The sequence below is a fragment of the Mastomys coucha genome, unplaced genomic scaffold (genome assembly GCF_008632895.1).
Source record: "Mastomys coucha isolate ucsf_1 unplaced genomic scaffold, UCSF_Mcou_1 pScaffold9, whole genome shotgun sequence".
In the NCBI taxonomy this organism is placed as follows: domain Eukaryota; kingdom Metazoa; phylum Chordata; class Mammalia; order Rodentia; family Muridae; genus Mastomys; species Mastomys coucha.
The window spans coordinates 17983554-17999260 of record NW_022196915.1 but is presented as its reverse complement, the minus strand read 5'-3'; the positions used below and the strand labels follow the sequence as shown (position 1 = coordinate 17999260).

General features: G+C 48.3%; 1 protein-coding gene across 1 annotated transcript in view; it reads left to right on the top strand.

The window, feature by feature from the left end:
* Sh3bp5 (SH3 domain binding protein 5) overlaps window positions 1-15707 on the top strand; it is a 64186-nt gene that overhangs the window by 16066 nt on the left and 32413 nt on the right. The window contains exon 3 of the mRNA XM_031361775.1: window positions 6887-7015. Coding sequence (XP_031217635.1) covers window positions 6887-7015 — 129 coding nt within the window. The remainder of the gene's footprint in view (window positions 1-6886; window positions 7016-15707) is intronic.

Sequence of the window (15707 nt, the reverse complement as noted above, 5' to 3'; positions counted from 1 at the left end):
ATCCCTAATTGAGAAAATGCCTTACAGCTGGATCTCATGGAGGCATTTCCTCAAGGGAGGCTCCTTTCTCTGTGATAACTCCAGCCTGTGTCAAGGTAACACAAAATCAGCCAGTGCATAGGGAGAGCCCAGACTTCCCAGAGATCTTGGTTTGTGTCCACCATTGTGCCTTTCATCCTTCAAAGGTGTCCTCCAACTGACAGATTTCCATGATCACATTACTAGATGTCCCATGCAAGAGCTCAGGGACTTTGCTCCTCTGCCACCTCTTGCTATTGTCTACATGTGTGATCTTGACCATCTCTTCTGTCCCTCTCCTGGCTTTCTGTGTTGTGATCTGTGTGGAAGGGGCTTGTATAAAAAACATGACATCAGAGCACCCTCTTGTATGCCAGACAGGCCTCAGGGAGGCAACTACCAGGATTAATTCCCAGGCCTCCACTCCCAAAGTTAAGGCTGGAAGTGGGGAAGGCATATATATGACCAAAGCAGTGGGGCTGTGACGGCACAGTGACTAAAGGCTTCCACAATTCAGAACCCTGGTATTTTCTTCCCTCTTCCTGTTCATGTCCTCTGTTACTGTGAAGTCCTTTAGCTAAGGTGTCCTTTTCAGATGCCTCCACACACACGCACGGACTGAGCCAGAACTATTATGGCCTCTACAGGGCTAGCCCCAGCTTCTTCTGCTGCTCCTCATGCTGGCTCCCCATTCCCAGCCCTGCCTCTTCCTGGCTCCAGTGACCTTACACTTTGTTTGCTTGGCTTTTCTGGTTTATCTTCCTGGGCTCTGCTCTACCCTGGCACAGTCAGTCAGCTTCAAACCCTGCTGTGAGATTCTAAAGGCAGAAACCATCCTGGCTCCCCTTGTCACAGGGCTGTGGGCTGAAAAAAAAAAAAAAACAGAGACAGTGGCAACAGTGGAAAGGTGCCAGGAGCAGGCTGAGTCCTAAAGTGAGGGCTTTAGGGCTAGGACTGTGCTGTCTGGTACGGTAGCCATTAGCCATGTGCAGCTGTCGAAGGCATAATTTAAATTAATTAAAATGTGGTGTATTAACAGCAGCAGGAGTTCCTTTAGCAGCCCGTGGCACACACGGCTTGGCTTCTGAGCCCTTCAGATAGTTCTGCCCTGGCACTTACCTTCTCTCCTCCAAACATTACTCGGAGTGCTTTCTTCATGTGCGTGAGAAGTGCTCACAAGGACTCTCTAGACTAGATCTGATGGTGTTGGAAAGCACAGTTTGCAGTGAGCTTATTTTAAACAGCTCAGGTACCCCACCGCCAGCGAGTGAGCCCCAGTGTTTGAGTGGTGCCTCTTCCATGATTCTAGAGTGCCCTTGCCAACAGTGCCATGCCCTTCATCCTGGGCAGTTCACCCCTGACACGGGTGGTACCATTTCTGCCTGTACGACTTACTCCATATTGTCTGTTAAACTGATCATTGTTTCCAGCTCACCCTGTCTGAAAAGGAAGCTTTGTTACTATATATGAGCAACCAGCCAAGACAAGGCAAATTCTAAATTTTTTTTTTTTAAAGCCTAATTTGGACTAGAAGGCGGATGTGGTGACACACACCTGTAGTTCCATCACTTGGGAGACTGAGGCAGGAAATTGCAGTGAGTTTGGGGCCAACCCAGGCCTGTCTCAAAACAACAGACAAGAGGATTAAAACTCTCAAGCCAAGTAAGCAGGCAGGAATCATACTACAGGCTAGAGGTGTCGCTCAGTGGTTAGAACACTTGCCTGTAAGTGTGAGGCCCAGGGTTCTGTCCCTACCACAACACATGCAAAGTAACACACGTGTGGAAAAATGAATGGTGACTCTGAGATGATGTATGCTGTGTGGCTCACCAGGTTCCACTCCATCCTTTCTCCAGCAGACTCTGTAGCAGGCCCCCACTTTTCTAAAAACAAGCCCAAAGGTGTAATGGCACCTAATGGAGGGTCCTCCTCTGTAGAAGTCGGCAAGATGGAAAAGTGTTCCCCGGAGGAATAACTGCTGGCTCCTACTCAGTACTGTGGTATCTCTCTGGTTCTAGGTGTGCCTTCACATCTAGAGCATGTGATGGCTGTGGGTTGATGCCATGCAGCACACTTGAAGCCTTTGGGCCTGGGGTCACTGTTAAGTAATCTCCAGTTATCACCAAGTGTCCTAAAGGATTTGTGAAGCTCCAGCAGTCTTTATTTATATTGAAAATTAAAGGGGGGGGGGTTGTTGTTGTTTTGAGACAAGGTCTCAGTGTGTAGCCCTGGCTGGCTGGGATAGTCTAGGCTGGCCTTGAGCTTACAGAGGTCCAGCTGCCTCGCCCGTGCTGAGATTGCAGCTGTGTGCCACCGTGCCCAGCTTGATCTCTTTTATAAAGAGTTTGTTTACCTCACAGTTTTAGGGAGTGGAAGTCCAAACTGCATCTCATCACAGTGGAAGCGTGCGTGTCTTTTTTCTTGTAATGGCACAACCACATGGCCTCTGGAAAATTCCAGGGACACTCATGAGAGGATGAAGGTGAAAAGGGCTGTGGAACACAGCCAGTGGGATAGTTCAATGACCAGGGACACGTGACACCAAGATTGATGACTTGAATTTGGTCCCTAGAGCCAATGTATAGGTGAAAGGAGAGAATGAACTGCACAAATTCATCCCCTGGCCTCCACGTGAGGGCCATGCATACGTGCCTCCAACACACAGCTTATATACTACATTTTAAGAAGAACAAGGTCAAGAGTCCCACTTTACTATGAAAATGGGTTCCAACATCAGGCTCTCTGAGAGGTCTGAGGGACCCCCTTCCCAATGGATCCCGTAGACCATGCCGAGGGAACCACTGGGAACCAGTGCACTCTGGATCAAAGGGCTCACTGTCTAGAGTAAGGTACTTGCCTACCAGGCAGCCTCAAAAAGACCATGTCACCTGGCTCCCATCGTCTCATCTACGTGCTAGGCCTGTGGTTCCTGTTGAGCCTGGCTCCTGTCGTCTTATCTACGTTCCAGGCTTGTGGTTCCTGATGAGCCTGTCGTACAGGGCCATTTCCAGGCTCAGTTCATGCCTTTGAGGCCTCTCTTCCCAAACCAAAGCAGTGTATTTATAAACAGCCTCACCAAGGAGCCTTTGAAGTACGTGTCATCTCTGATATGTAGGACAGTTATTTTTAAAAAGCTGACATCCTGTCCATGTGCCCCTGCTTCTGGGGACACCTCCATGAAGCCATTCATTATTCTCAGTTTACAATCGAAGCAGTAGAAGCCTGGATAAAGCCAACTGGCCAGAAGGCAGGGACTTGTTCCCCGTGTGTAACACTGGCACACTGTTCCTAAGGCTCGCTGGCTCTGGACGTCTTAGCTGGAGTTCTTATTCCACGTAGGGCTGTGTTTTTGACACACTGACACATTCAGAGAGATTTGCCACTGTCAGCAATTCTCTGCTTAAATAAATTACCCTCCATGTGAGTCACCTAAGTTGAAGATCTAAGATGTCACACAGAGGGAACCAGTTTAGAACTCTCTTGGAGTGCAGATTTTAAGTTAACTGGATTGCTGGGTGTGGTGGCACACGCCTATCAATACCGGCACTTAGAGTAAGTTCCTGGCCAGCCCAGGCTTTATGGCAAGCCATCTCAAAACTGCTGATTACCATCCCTGGGATAGTAAATGACTTGCTTTGGGGGTGGGGGGATCTTGAACTCCAGATCCTCCTGCCTCTGCCTCCCAGGAGCTGGAATTACTTACATGTGCACCTATGCCCAATGGCTCAAGTGTTTTGAGAGTAAAGACCTGCCCATCTCCCGGAGGTGTTTATCCTTATGAATTACCCATCTCCATGGGTCATCTCTCAGAAAAACAATGTTCTGTGCACTCAATCCTAAAGTATCCCTACTCCATTTTGGAGGATCATTTGACTGTGACATAGATGACAGGGAACCAGAGTAAGGTCTTTTCTTTACTAAGGAATGGAGCAGAAGTCATCAGTCTGTGGCAACCAGCTGTTCAGATAGTATTTAAGGGAATCTTTTTAGTTCAGTTCAGTCTGGTCAACTCAGGTCCAGAGGCAGAAGTTATCCAGCGACTAGTTGCACTTTAAATACAATGCTGAGCCAGGGGTGGGATACAGGTTGGCCTTCCCCTCCCTACCCACTTAAATGTAACCAATATAGTAACGAACTAAAGGTCTCTGGTTCAGTCTCGTGGTTTTTAAAGGTCCACTTGAATTACTTTGGATAGGATTCCAATTCCGGATGGAGGGTGAAGGTGGCGAGGGGGAGGGGAGAGAGCAGTCAAGTAGGGGCTGCTGGGCCCTTCTGCCACACCTCTGTCTCCTCTCCTGGCTCTAGGGTGACAGTTCAGAGTTGCTCCATGCTTCCACTCGTCCTGTTAGCCACCTTAGTGGGGAAGTTTCTTTTGCTAAGTTTCAGAAACTCTTTAGAATGAAGTCTCGATGGTGCTTAGGCCTCTTTCCCCACAATCACTTGACAAATCAGAGTCGCTCTGCCAGAGGCTGAGCCCTGGGGTTGAGGCTGTTGGTCAGACAGTGGGAAAGATTTTGGTTTGTGGGCTCCTATACCTCAATACTTTGAGGAAATTGTTACTCAAGTAGACAAGATTTCTGGCAAAATTAAGAACTAGGTCATGCTACCCCTTCCCCCAACAACTGGAGTGGGAGCTGTCTCTGACTCTGTCGCCTGCCTGTGGGTTCTGTTTCCTTAACTGGGCTGCCTGAGTGGGAGAGGGTGTGCCTGTCTAGCAGTGAGGGAAGAATGGGGGAGGGGCTACATGAGGCGGGGAGGACTGGGAGGAGAGTCGGGGCTGGGACCCAGATGTGGAGTGAATAATTAATAAGTTACTGGTAAAAAAAAAATAGTAAATAACTTTATCTGGAAAGACAAGCCTGTTAGCTATGACCACTTTGTAACCTGTGGTAGCTGGATGGAGCTGATCATGTGATACCCAGGTCTTTGTATAGCTTGCTGTTGGGAAAACATGATTATTAGACCCGTCTCTTGCCCACCATCCCCCACCCCCACCCTCGTGCTCTTGAATATATGGAGTCTTGAAAGGATGTTAGCCAGGCTGCTGGGTCCCAAAAAAACTGCCAAGGCATCTTCAGAAATACTCAAAAACCCTGTGACAGTTTAATAAGTTTCAAATAAGATTAGGTCATTTTCCTGAAATCCATCATAAGCCGTGATCCCAGCCTCCCAGGGAGGATAAGGCAGAGGGTTATGATTTTAAGGACAGCTTGGGCTACAGAGGGAGATCCTGTCTCAAAAAGCAGAAAACAAAACAAAACAAAAACCAACCAACCAACCTCTACTATCCCTCCCCAGCATGGGTGATGACTCAGGAGCTGAGCTGGATGAACAACTTGCAGACAGCATCTGAGGAGAACGCCAGCCCTCACTTAGGGCTTGTGTAACCAAGGGCAGGCCTCGATCCTATAACGTTCTGGGAACCCCGCATTGTGAAAGCTTGTGGACTTCCCGAGTCTTAGGAAATTCCCATTTCCCTCCAGGAGGAGAGAGCTAGATACAACACAGAAACCCTGATGACCGTGACCCAGAACTGGGGCCAACACCTGTGTCAAAAGTGGGCTCTGGGCTCCGGAGCTCCCAAGAGCAGCAGAGCACATGCCCCCATGTGTTCCGGAAGGTCGACTGTGTTGTCAGACCCATCCACCAAGCCCACAGCCTGAGATGCTAAGGGGATGAATTAGAAGAATTGGTCCAAGCCTCCTTCAGCCCCACGAGACCCCACATTTCCACATGAACAGTACAACTCTTAAGAAGGTTAATTGTGAGGAAGGCCCCTTTCCACATTGCAGACATCTGGCTCCCTCAGATGCCTGAAAATATTGCCACTCCCTTCCCCTTCTCAGCCAGGCAAGGCCATTGCGTTCTTCTTGGGATCGGCTCTCCCACCCACCCCCACAACCCCATATGTTCCCTCTGGCCTCTGTGTAGATCCTACCTACTTATTTGAAGGTTTTCTGGGAGTCTCCTCTGCAGTCGATAGTCTGGCAATGGTCACTGCTGCTGAGTCCCCCAGCATCCCCACACTTGTGGCTCTAGAATGGACACACCCGTCAGACTGGGGGTGCCCTGAGGTCAGGGTCCTGCAGGTGGTAAGCCTGCAGTCAGTGTTTAACATCTGTGAGTCCCAGGGTTTAGGGCTTTGTGAGAGTGTGGGAAATGGTGCAGTCAGATGAATTGAAGTCACCAAAGGACCAAGGAGGTTTTGACATAACACTGGGCTTTTTAACATTGTAGTCACTGGACATATTTTTTACAAGTAAAATATGGGGTTTGGTGGTGAATGCCTATTAGATTTCAGCTCTGGGGAGGTAGAAGCAAGAAGATTGAGAGTTCAATGCTAGCCAGGTAGTGGTGGCTCACGCCTTTAATCCCAGCACTTGGGAGGCAGAGGCAGGTGGATTTCTGAGTTTGAGGCCAGCCTGGTCTACAGAGTGAGTTCCAGGACAGCCAGAGCTATACAGAGAAATCCTGTCTCAAAAAACCAAAAAAAAAAAAAAAAAAAAGTTCAATGCCATATCAAGACTATTCTGAGTATGGGAATGAATGGTTGATTGATTGATTGAAAAACCTAAAGTGTAAGTGTCACTAAAGTAAGTTGCAAATGCATTTCTTCTCAGTCACATGACCAGCTTGAAGTTATCGTGTAGATGGTGGCAGCCACTGATTGGACAATGTAGATTCTGGATCCTTCTTACAGCAGCTAACAGGTTATATGAGTGGTGCCAAGCCTACTGGCTTGTAAAGTAATTCAAGGTCCTGGCCCTGTGTGAATTCCTTCCTGGTGTTTCTGGTCAGATGCAGCAGATGTTTGCCGCTTCTTTCCAGACCATGATGATAATTCCTCCATCTTCTCCCTGGCTTATAGGATGCACGCCAGAAATTCCGATCTGTCCTGGTTGAGGCCACAGTGAAACTAGATGAACTGGCGAAGAAAATCGGCAAAGCTGTGGAGGACTCGAAGCCCTACTGGGAGGCCCGCAGGGTGGCAAGGCAGGTAAGACGGCCTGGAAGTGTCTGCTCTGCCCACTACACCCACATGCATACGGGGGTCACCTTTTGGGTTCCGTATCTCCCACTGAAGGTTAGAAGCACCTGCCCTACCTGAAAAGGTCATGGCTCTGTACAAGGATGGCTACCTTTGGTCAGCCTTCTTAGACCCTGCCTCATCGGCTCCATCCAGCTCATGATGCCATTAATAGAGTGTGAGCCCTGATTCTCCTGGCCCTTGTCACATGACTTGTGGTGGCTGAAGCCTCTAAGTTGAAGAGCTGCACTCGTGGGCACTGTGAATGTGTCCAGAGCTTCCTTCTGTGTGTTCCTCCTCTCTTAGTGGCTGCCTGTGAGGCACAGGGCGCAATGACCCTTGGATAGCCCTTCTCATCTCTGCCCTGTTAGAGTTTGTGTTTACAATGAGAGCAGCTCTACATATGTGGACTTGGTTTAGGGTTTTACATGCAGAAGGAATCCAATACAGAAGGGGTTGATGGGCAAGCAAGAGAATGACAGGCCTGGGGAGCCACGAGGTCATCCTATGTCCTCCTTTACCTCCTGAACTTAGAATTCTTTCCCTCATCACCTACATCCCTCCAAACTTCTTCCTGCTCATAGCTGGGTGAGCAAAGCTGTCTGGTTGGCTTCATCTAAATCATACTTAGTGGGTGGGGCCCTATCTGGCTATGGCACATCCTGAAATGAGTCTTACAACTTTCCTTTTCTGTGCCTCCAGTCTCCTTTGTGGGAGGGAGCTGTGTTGGGAGGCACCTCATCTCTTTCTTCTCATATCATCTCTTGACCCTAAACATAATAATCAAGATCATCACCAAGTCCCTCAGGCAACGATTTAGTTGTCAGCTGTAGCCAGACCAGGTCCTACCGGGTGGGTGACCGGCTATGATGGACAGAGCCAAACTGAGTCCTGATGGAATCGGGGCTGGCTCTAAGCCTGCAAAGCCTCTCTCATACCTCTTTCCCAGTGGCTGGTGGGGAAATAAGGCAAGGGTTGGGATGTCCTTGCTCTCAGCTCCAAGTGACCCCGGTCTTTGATGAAGGAATGGGAAGGGTGCACAAGGCTGAGGCAGGAGGACATTACATTTCATTCTGTGGATGTGGGTGATGAGCTGGGGCAGACGTTGTGAGTGATCCTGTGACCTTTCTGATAGTAGGAGAGTTTCCACCTCAGCTGCTGCTGGGTGGGACTTCCTGTTTCCTTCCTCTGCCTCGTCTCCACCCCCTTCCTTTTAATGTTTGAAAACCCCTCAGACCATACCCAGCAAGGGTGGTATCTGAGAGTCCTGCCAAGCACTTCCTTCAAGTGTACACTGTGAGCTTTTGCATCCCATTCTTGAGATGCTGGTGGTGTGGGGCCAGCATTGTTAGGACTTAAACGAGAGGATGTGTCTGACAGTGGGATCCCTACATGAGCTTCGGTTTCAGTCTCATTTTTTACAAAATAATTTATTGTGGAAGACTTAGAGCCAGCTTATGGGCTCTTCTCTTCCCTCCCCCTCCCCCTTCTCCATCTTCAGAGGTGGTGTCACACATCTGAATGCCTGTATCCCTCATCCAGCATCTCATTGAACCCCATTGTGTATTTACAAGGAGAACAAGCTTTCCTACAACTTTCATTTCTGCAGACATATAGCCACAGGACCAGCAGAATTGTAACCGTGCATCAGAACCCTGCATTGCCTTGCTCCCAATGTCAAATCAGTCTCCTGACAGTAAATCAGGCCCATCCTGTGACCCTGAGGCCAAGTCCAAGTTGTACCAAGAGGAGCCAGACCATGCCATCTTTTCTGAACTGGGCTGGGGGCGGGGGACTGGCTTTGATTTCTTTGAGAGCTTTTGTATTTGGGCCCAAGGCTGCTCTGATATGTCTGTATTCCATCTGGCCTTCAGCATGAGGATGAGGGCAGTGTGGCTTGTGTCTCTGCTTGCTCTGCTCTGTGGGGTCTAAGTGCCAGTCAGGTACCATGGATAGTTCAACCTTTGTTTATCTGCTGCCTTTTGTTTTGTACCCCCCCTACCCCCTCCCCCTCCTCCCTCACTCTAACATATATAACAAGAAGTTCTCCATGTAACCTTTTTACTAGTGTGCTAGTTCAGTGCCAGTAACATTCACCTTGCTGTGCAACCCAGATCACCAGAACCTTTTCTCAAATGGAGATCCTGTAGCACAGCTATGCAGCCTCTCCCCTGCTCTCTCTCTCCACAGGCCCTATCAGCCACCCTTCTGCTTTCTTTCCTAAGAGCTTGGCTGCTCTAGATGCCTCCTAAGCATCAGATATTGAGGGATGCTCGATGTTTGCGACTGGCTCGTTTCATTTGACATTTGCACCTAGTGTTCGTCCCTGGTGTATCATGCCAGAGTTCCCTCCATTTGTCTGTTTTCATTGAGACAGAGTCTTACTGTGTGGAACCAACCGGCCTTGGAGAGAGCTCTCCACCTCTGCCTCCTGAATGTTGGGATTAAAGATGTGGGCCACCATGCCCAGCCCCCTTCCTTAAACAATTCTTTTTACATGAATTTATTTTGTATGTATGGGGATGGGGAGGTCAGAGGACAACTTGTAGGGATTAGTTCTCTCCTGTGCAGTGTGGGTTCTGGGGATCAAGCTTAGGTAATGAGGCTTGCTGGTCAGCTCCTTTATCTTCTGAGCCATTCCTCCCAGCTGCCTTCCCTCTCTTTTTAGGGTGAATGTTATGCCCCTGTCTGTATAACCACGTTGTGTTTGTCTGTCAGCATTGGCAGTCTTGTTATTTTTAAATGGTTGGAATGTGTCAGAAGAGTGCAGAGCCCTTTGTAGTCTGTAAGGACAGTGTCAACATGAAATGACAAGGTCAGAAAACTCAAGAGATGCTGCACGCCGGGTGTTTATGGGGCCACGTAAGGCCATGTTCTACACTTAACCTTCTTTAGAAGAGTCATAAAGGGAGGAAAGATTTGAAATGTGTAGAATAGCTTGGCTGGGAGAGAGCTGGCAAAGCTTGACCTGTGAACCAGAAAGCATGGCTTAGAATCCCAGGTCATCAGTTAGCTGTGGGACCTTCAGCAGGTCTCTTAATGGCTGAGCCTTCCTTGGCTTATAAAATGGAGTTGTCTGCTGTCAGCATTTGCTACAAGTCAAATCACTTGTGACTTAGTGGCTTGAAACACTTACTTTTATGGCTTTGCCTCGCTTATAGCTTTGCCAGGCAGTTTGTTTGTTTGTTTTCTTTTCTTTTTGTTTTGTTTTCCTGACCTCAGGCTTGACTGCTGATATTATCTGTAGGTAGTTGGTTTGCTGCAAGTGGCTCATCTTGCATGGGCCTTGTTTGTGAGACATTTGGTTGATTGTCACCTGGGGTGGCAGGAGTGACTGTCTCTCATTCAACAGGACAGACTGGTCCTTTCACATGGTGTTGGATTTCAGGAGCAGAAAGAGTATGCCCTTCCTAGGTCACTGCTTGATTTTACATCTGTTGATATCCTTCTGGCTGGTGTGGGTCACATGGCCAACCCCATTCCAGGAGGTGGAGAAAAGTGACCTTCACCTGGAAGGTTTGTTATAGGCATTTGTGTGATCTACCCTGGCAGTTGAATTAGTATCTGGGAAGTGTTATTTAGAGAAATGCATTATAATAGATATTTTCTGTCAGATATTGTATATCTATAATAAACCAACTGGCTTAAAATATACAGCAAAAGCTAGAGAGATGGCTCAGCAGTTAAGTACAGGACCCCAGGGGTTCTCAGTGCCAACATCTAATGGCTCATGGCTTCTGTAACTCTAACCCCAAGGGATCTGAGGCCACACACATATACACTTAATTAAAAATAATGAAGATAAAACTTTTTTAAAAATACAATAAAAACCAAACAGTACCAAATACCCTAGGACAGAATAAGAAACAGACCTTTGCTGGCTGGGAGAGGATCGATGCATCAGTGCCAATGGGTTCCACAAGTGCAGGCACTTCCCCATCTTTTCTTCAGCTTCATCCTCCCCTCCCACCCCCCCCAAGATGTTCCTCTCGAATTTACAAGAGCAAATGTGTTCACACTGGCAAATTTCCTCTTTCTTTTTCTGGGTGTGGATTGCACAGTTGACTCATTACTTAACTCATGGCCAAGAGTTCTGTAACTCATGCTAGTATGAGGCTCAGCTAAGCGCACATCTCTGCCCCATGAGGCCCATCACACTCCAAGGCCCACCAGCACCAGAATCACTGTGTCATTTCCCCTGGGGGGTTAGTTTAAATAGCAAACTCAGTAAAAAGAACAGAAAAGATGGCACCAGATGGACCATGGAGAGAGTATACTTGTTTACCATGTAAGCGCAGAAACAGAAGGCAGAGAATCACCTCAGCTCAGAGCATGACTCCGGTGACTGTGGCTGTTGAAGCTCCCTGCTTATCTCTTCAGTGACCTGGGAGTACCCCGAGCCCCGATTTGGGCTTACAAGGAAAGCTTAGCAAATAGCTACATGTGCAGGTATGGAATCTGTAAGTGATGGGCTCTCCTAAGAGCTAGGGGCTCAGTTGTCAGTGTGCTGACTACCACACTGGAACAGCATCTCTGTGGGATGCTACTGACCAGGAAAGCTTGGGAGGTGGGCATGCTTGAGTCCTATAGGTGAGAGAGGCCGTGGAAACATCAGGAGAACAGAGGTCTAAGGGAGGACGTGGCATGAAGTATGAACATGGGTAAGTGTGTGTATGCTCAAGGGCCTGGGGAAAGAGGCCATGGGGCCGAAGCACCACTCAGGGAAGGATCATGAAGAGCTAGTGAGAGACAGTGCATAAGCTGCAAATCGGCTGGGGCATGGGGGAGGGGGTATGGTCTATAGGAAAGCACTTATGTTGTGTGGTGTTCCCACATGAATGTCCCGCTATTTTATTTTGGTTTGGTTTGAGTCAGGATAGCCTAAGGTGGTCATCTGGGAGCTAGGATTGCAGCTGTGTCCTGTCATGCCCAAGGCTGCAACACCACGTGTTTGAGCTCTACCAACATGTTAATAGGTATCATGCTTGGTGGTATCATTATCTTCCCTTTTAAAAAAACATTTTTATTTGATGTGCATGAGTGATTTGCTCACACATGTGTCTGTATACCGTGTGTATGCCTTGGTGCCCTTTGAAGAGAGTGTCAGATCTCCTGGAACTGGTGTTTTAGATGGTTGTGAGCCACCACATGGGTGCTGGGAATGAAATTTGGTTCCTTTGGCAGAGCAGCTAAGTGCTGAGCCATCTTACAAGCTCTTCCCACACAACACCTCCATCCACCCCCATTTTACCAATGATAAAACCAGTATTGGAGCCTAAAGATTGCTTCTTGGGCCTCTACCCAAACCAACTCCGTTTGGAGGCCTCATCTGAGAGAACATGAAGCAGGCTAATGCCAAATGACACAGGAGTTAGTTGTGGTCAAGATGGTGTGACGGTCAGCCTGGCCAATAGGAAGTTGTCAGAGAATAGGTCCGGCCTGGGTGTTTGGGATTTCTCAGAACAATTAGGTGGAGGTGACTGGAGGCCTTAGTGGGAAGGCAGGAAACTCAGAGGAGCAGGAAGATAAAGACAGGATGTGTATAGATTGCCAAGAGTCAGAGGCCAGAGATGGAGGAGAGAGGTGAAGGCATGTGTTTACATGCCTGAGGAGCTTCTTTTTGGAGCAGGCTTGGGGCCTGCAGCAGTCATAGCATTTATATCAAGGTGTCAAGAGTGGGATTAGCTTCCTCATTCTCAGAGGATAACAGGTTGAGGAAGGACAATGTGGTGCCCAGTCCCTGTGAGGAGAGCAGGAAGAACTGGACCCGGGCTTGCCTGACAGCTGGCACATTGTGGGTACTCAGGATGGTATACGCTTGGCAGTCTCTCCGCTGCCTGCCTTCTCTGGGCTGGGATAACCATAGGGCCTTCCTTTTGTTCTGTTTTACATTTAATGGTGTGTGTTAAGTCTGTCTGTTCATGAGCGCATGTGCCATGGATGTAGTGGCGTGATCAGAGGCAACGTTTAGTAGTCAGTTTTCTCTTTCTACCACGTGGTCCTGGGGAATTGGACACGGACGGTCAAACCTGCTGGCCCGTTCTGCTACAGGTGCTTGCTATAGCCTAGGCCCCTTCATGGTACACTTTCCCCCCTGGAACTTCAGTGTGGCTTTCTCACGTCTCCTTCTTCCAGTGTTAATTTCTGCCCAGTCAGAATTAACTCACCGTAGGGCTTGGGTGAGGAGGTCTAGCTTGATGACGTCTATCCCTTTGGCTCTGGTCACCTTCTTCTGGGTGACCACGGGCTAGGTCTGGGAACTGCGTCATCCAGGCTGCCTGAGTGAGCGTGTGGCGGAGTGAGGGGGCACTTGTCCTGAAGCAGAGTGATTTACAGTGCGTAGGAAGGGCAAGGTTACTTTGCCCTTGACCAGAGCCCTTGCCCAGAGGATGTGCCCTGCTTTGCAGGATTGACTGGAGCGTCTGGGAATGAGAGAGCAGCCGCACTTTGGAAGCCTGGATTTTTCACTTGTCTTTGTCTTTGTTTTTGTTTCGGTGTTTGGAGACAAGGTCTTGCTATGGAGCCTTTGACTAGCTTGAAACTCCTGACCCTCCTGCCTCAGACTCCCAAGCATTGGGGTCATAAGTATATGCATGCCACCATACCTAGAAAAGCCAATGTTTGTTTGTTTGTTTGCTTGCTTGCTTGTTGTTTGAGACAGGGTCTCACTATGTAACCCTAGCTGGCTTGGAACTTGCTATGTTGATCAAGCTGGTCTGAAACTCAAGAGATCTGCCGGCCAAGTATTGGGCTTGCAAAGATATGTAACATCACACCTGGCTGACAGCACTTTTGAATTAGGATGGGCTCAGGATGCGTGGCAGCCTCTGGGAGCGGCATGGACCACTTGCCTTCCCTGAGTGCAGGTGGCCACGAGGTGGACACCAAGGGCTGGTCCTGCAGAGTCTCAGCCAGGGAGTGAGGTGGAATGAGCCACTGCCATACTTGGAGCTCTGCAGCAGTGATTCGCTTTTCTCCTTCCCTCTGACTTGTCACTGGGATAGTGAATTCCCAGCAAGCCCTGCTGGTTAGGCAGCACACACTTTCTGAAGCCAATAGATGTGCTTGGCACCACAGCACAGGGTAATAGGGGAAATTTGTTGTAGAGTTCTCTACACTGTCTGAAACCTCAGAGCTCCTGGGATGTTTCTGGTTAGCTGCTAATTGGTTTATTTGTTTGTTTGTTTGTATGTTTTGAGATAGGCTCTTGCTATATAGCTCAAGCTGGCCTGGAGCTTGCAATCCTTCTGCCTCTGCTTCCTGAGTGCTGAGATGACAGGCCAGAAACACCACACTGGGCTTGTGCTCCCTATTTCACTAGAATGATGGCACTAAAGAAGAGAGGCCCCTTCCTTCCCTCTCTGACACCATGGGCGTTCCCTGGAAAGAGTGACAAGGGATTAATCACTCAGTTACAGAAAGTCAGAGTATGGCTGCATTTCTGTTGCCAGTTTGGGCAATACAGGTAGGCCTTTTTATACTGCTAAGCAGTGTGGTTTGAGCTCTGGCCAGACAGCAGGATTCCTCAAGAACACTTAGTACATTTTCTGTTCCTGTTTTTTACTTTGGGGGTGCCCCATGCTTTCTTCCTTTCTCTTTTTTTCCTTCCCCCACATGTGACTTTATGTTTCCCCTTTCCCTCCTATGAAAATTGGTCATATATATATATGTGTGTGTGTATATATATATGTATATATATATTCACATACATGTATGTATATACATACATATATATGTATATATAACATGTGTATGTATATATAATATATTTATATTTATTACCTCAAAAGGCAAATAAACATAAAGCCACCTAATTAAATTTGTTCACACCAAGAACCAAGAAGTAGATGTTGGGACGGCTTAGGGAGGGACAAAGGCTCTGGGCTTTCAAGTCGTTGATTTGAAAAGGTTCTTGTTTAAGATACGCTGCTTCCAGCCCAGTGGAGACAGTGTTTATCCCAGGCAGGAGCTCCTTGACATCCGAGGGAAGAAAGCATGCATCCCAGGCTGGAGAGATAGCTCAGCGGTTAAGAGCACTGACTGTCCTTTCGAAGGCCCTGAGTTCAAATACCAGCAACCATATGGTAGCTCACAACCATCCACAATGAGATCTGATGCCCTCTTCTGGTGTGTCTGAAGACAGCTACAATGTGCTTACATATAATAATAAATAAATCTTAAAAAAAATTAAAAGAAAGCATACATCCTCCCCAAGCATGAAACACTTAGAAGTCCAGACTTGGGCAGTATTTTCTCATCCATCCTTCCTCCCTTCCCTCCCAGGGCCTGTGCCCGATAGCCACATACGTTCTCACACTGAAATGCACCTCCAGCCCTGGGGAGCCATGTATTGTCTGCAGTGGAATGAACGGAACCTCTAAGCCAAAGCTAGGATTGGCAGCATACTCTGCTAAAGCTATATTTGAGGGTGTGGGGAGGTTTAAGTGTCTCTCCTGCCTGGTATGGTGGATCATGTCTATAATCCCAGCCCTGGGGAGGCTGAGGCAAGAGAATTGCCATGACTTTGAGACCAGCCTGGCCTGACAGACCTTCTCTCCAAAACAAAAACAAAAAAACTAAACATAGAAAGATCCATGCCATCGGGCAGTGGTGGTGCATGCCTTTAATCCCAGCACTTGGGAGGCAGAGGCAGGCGGATTTC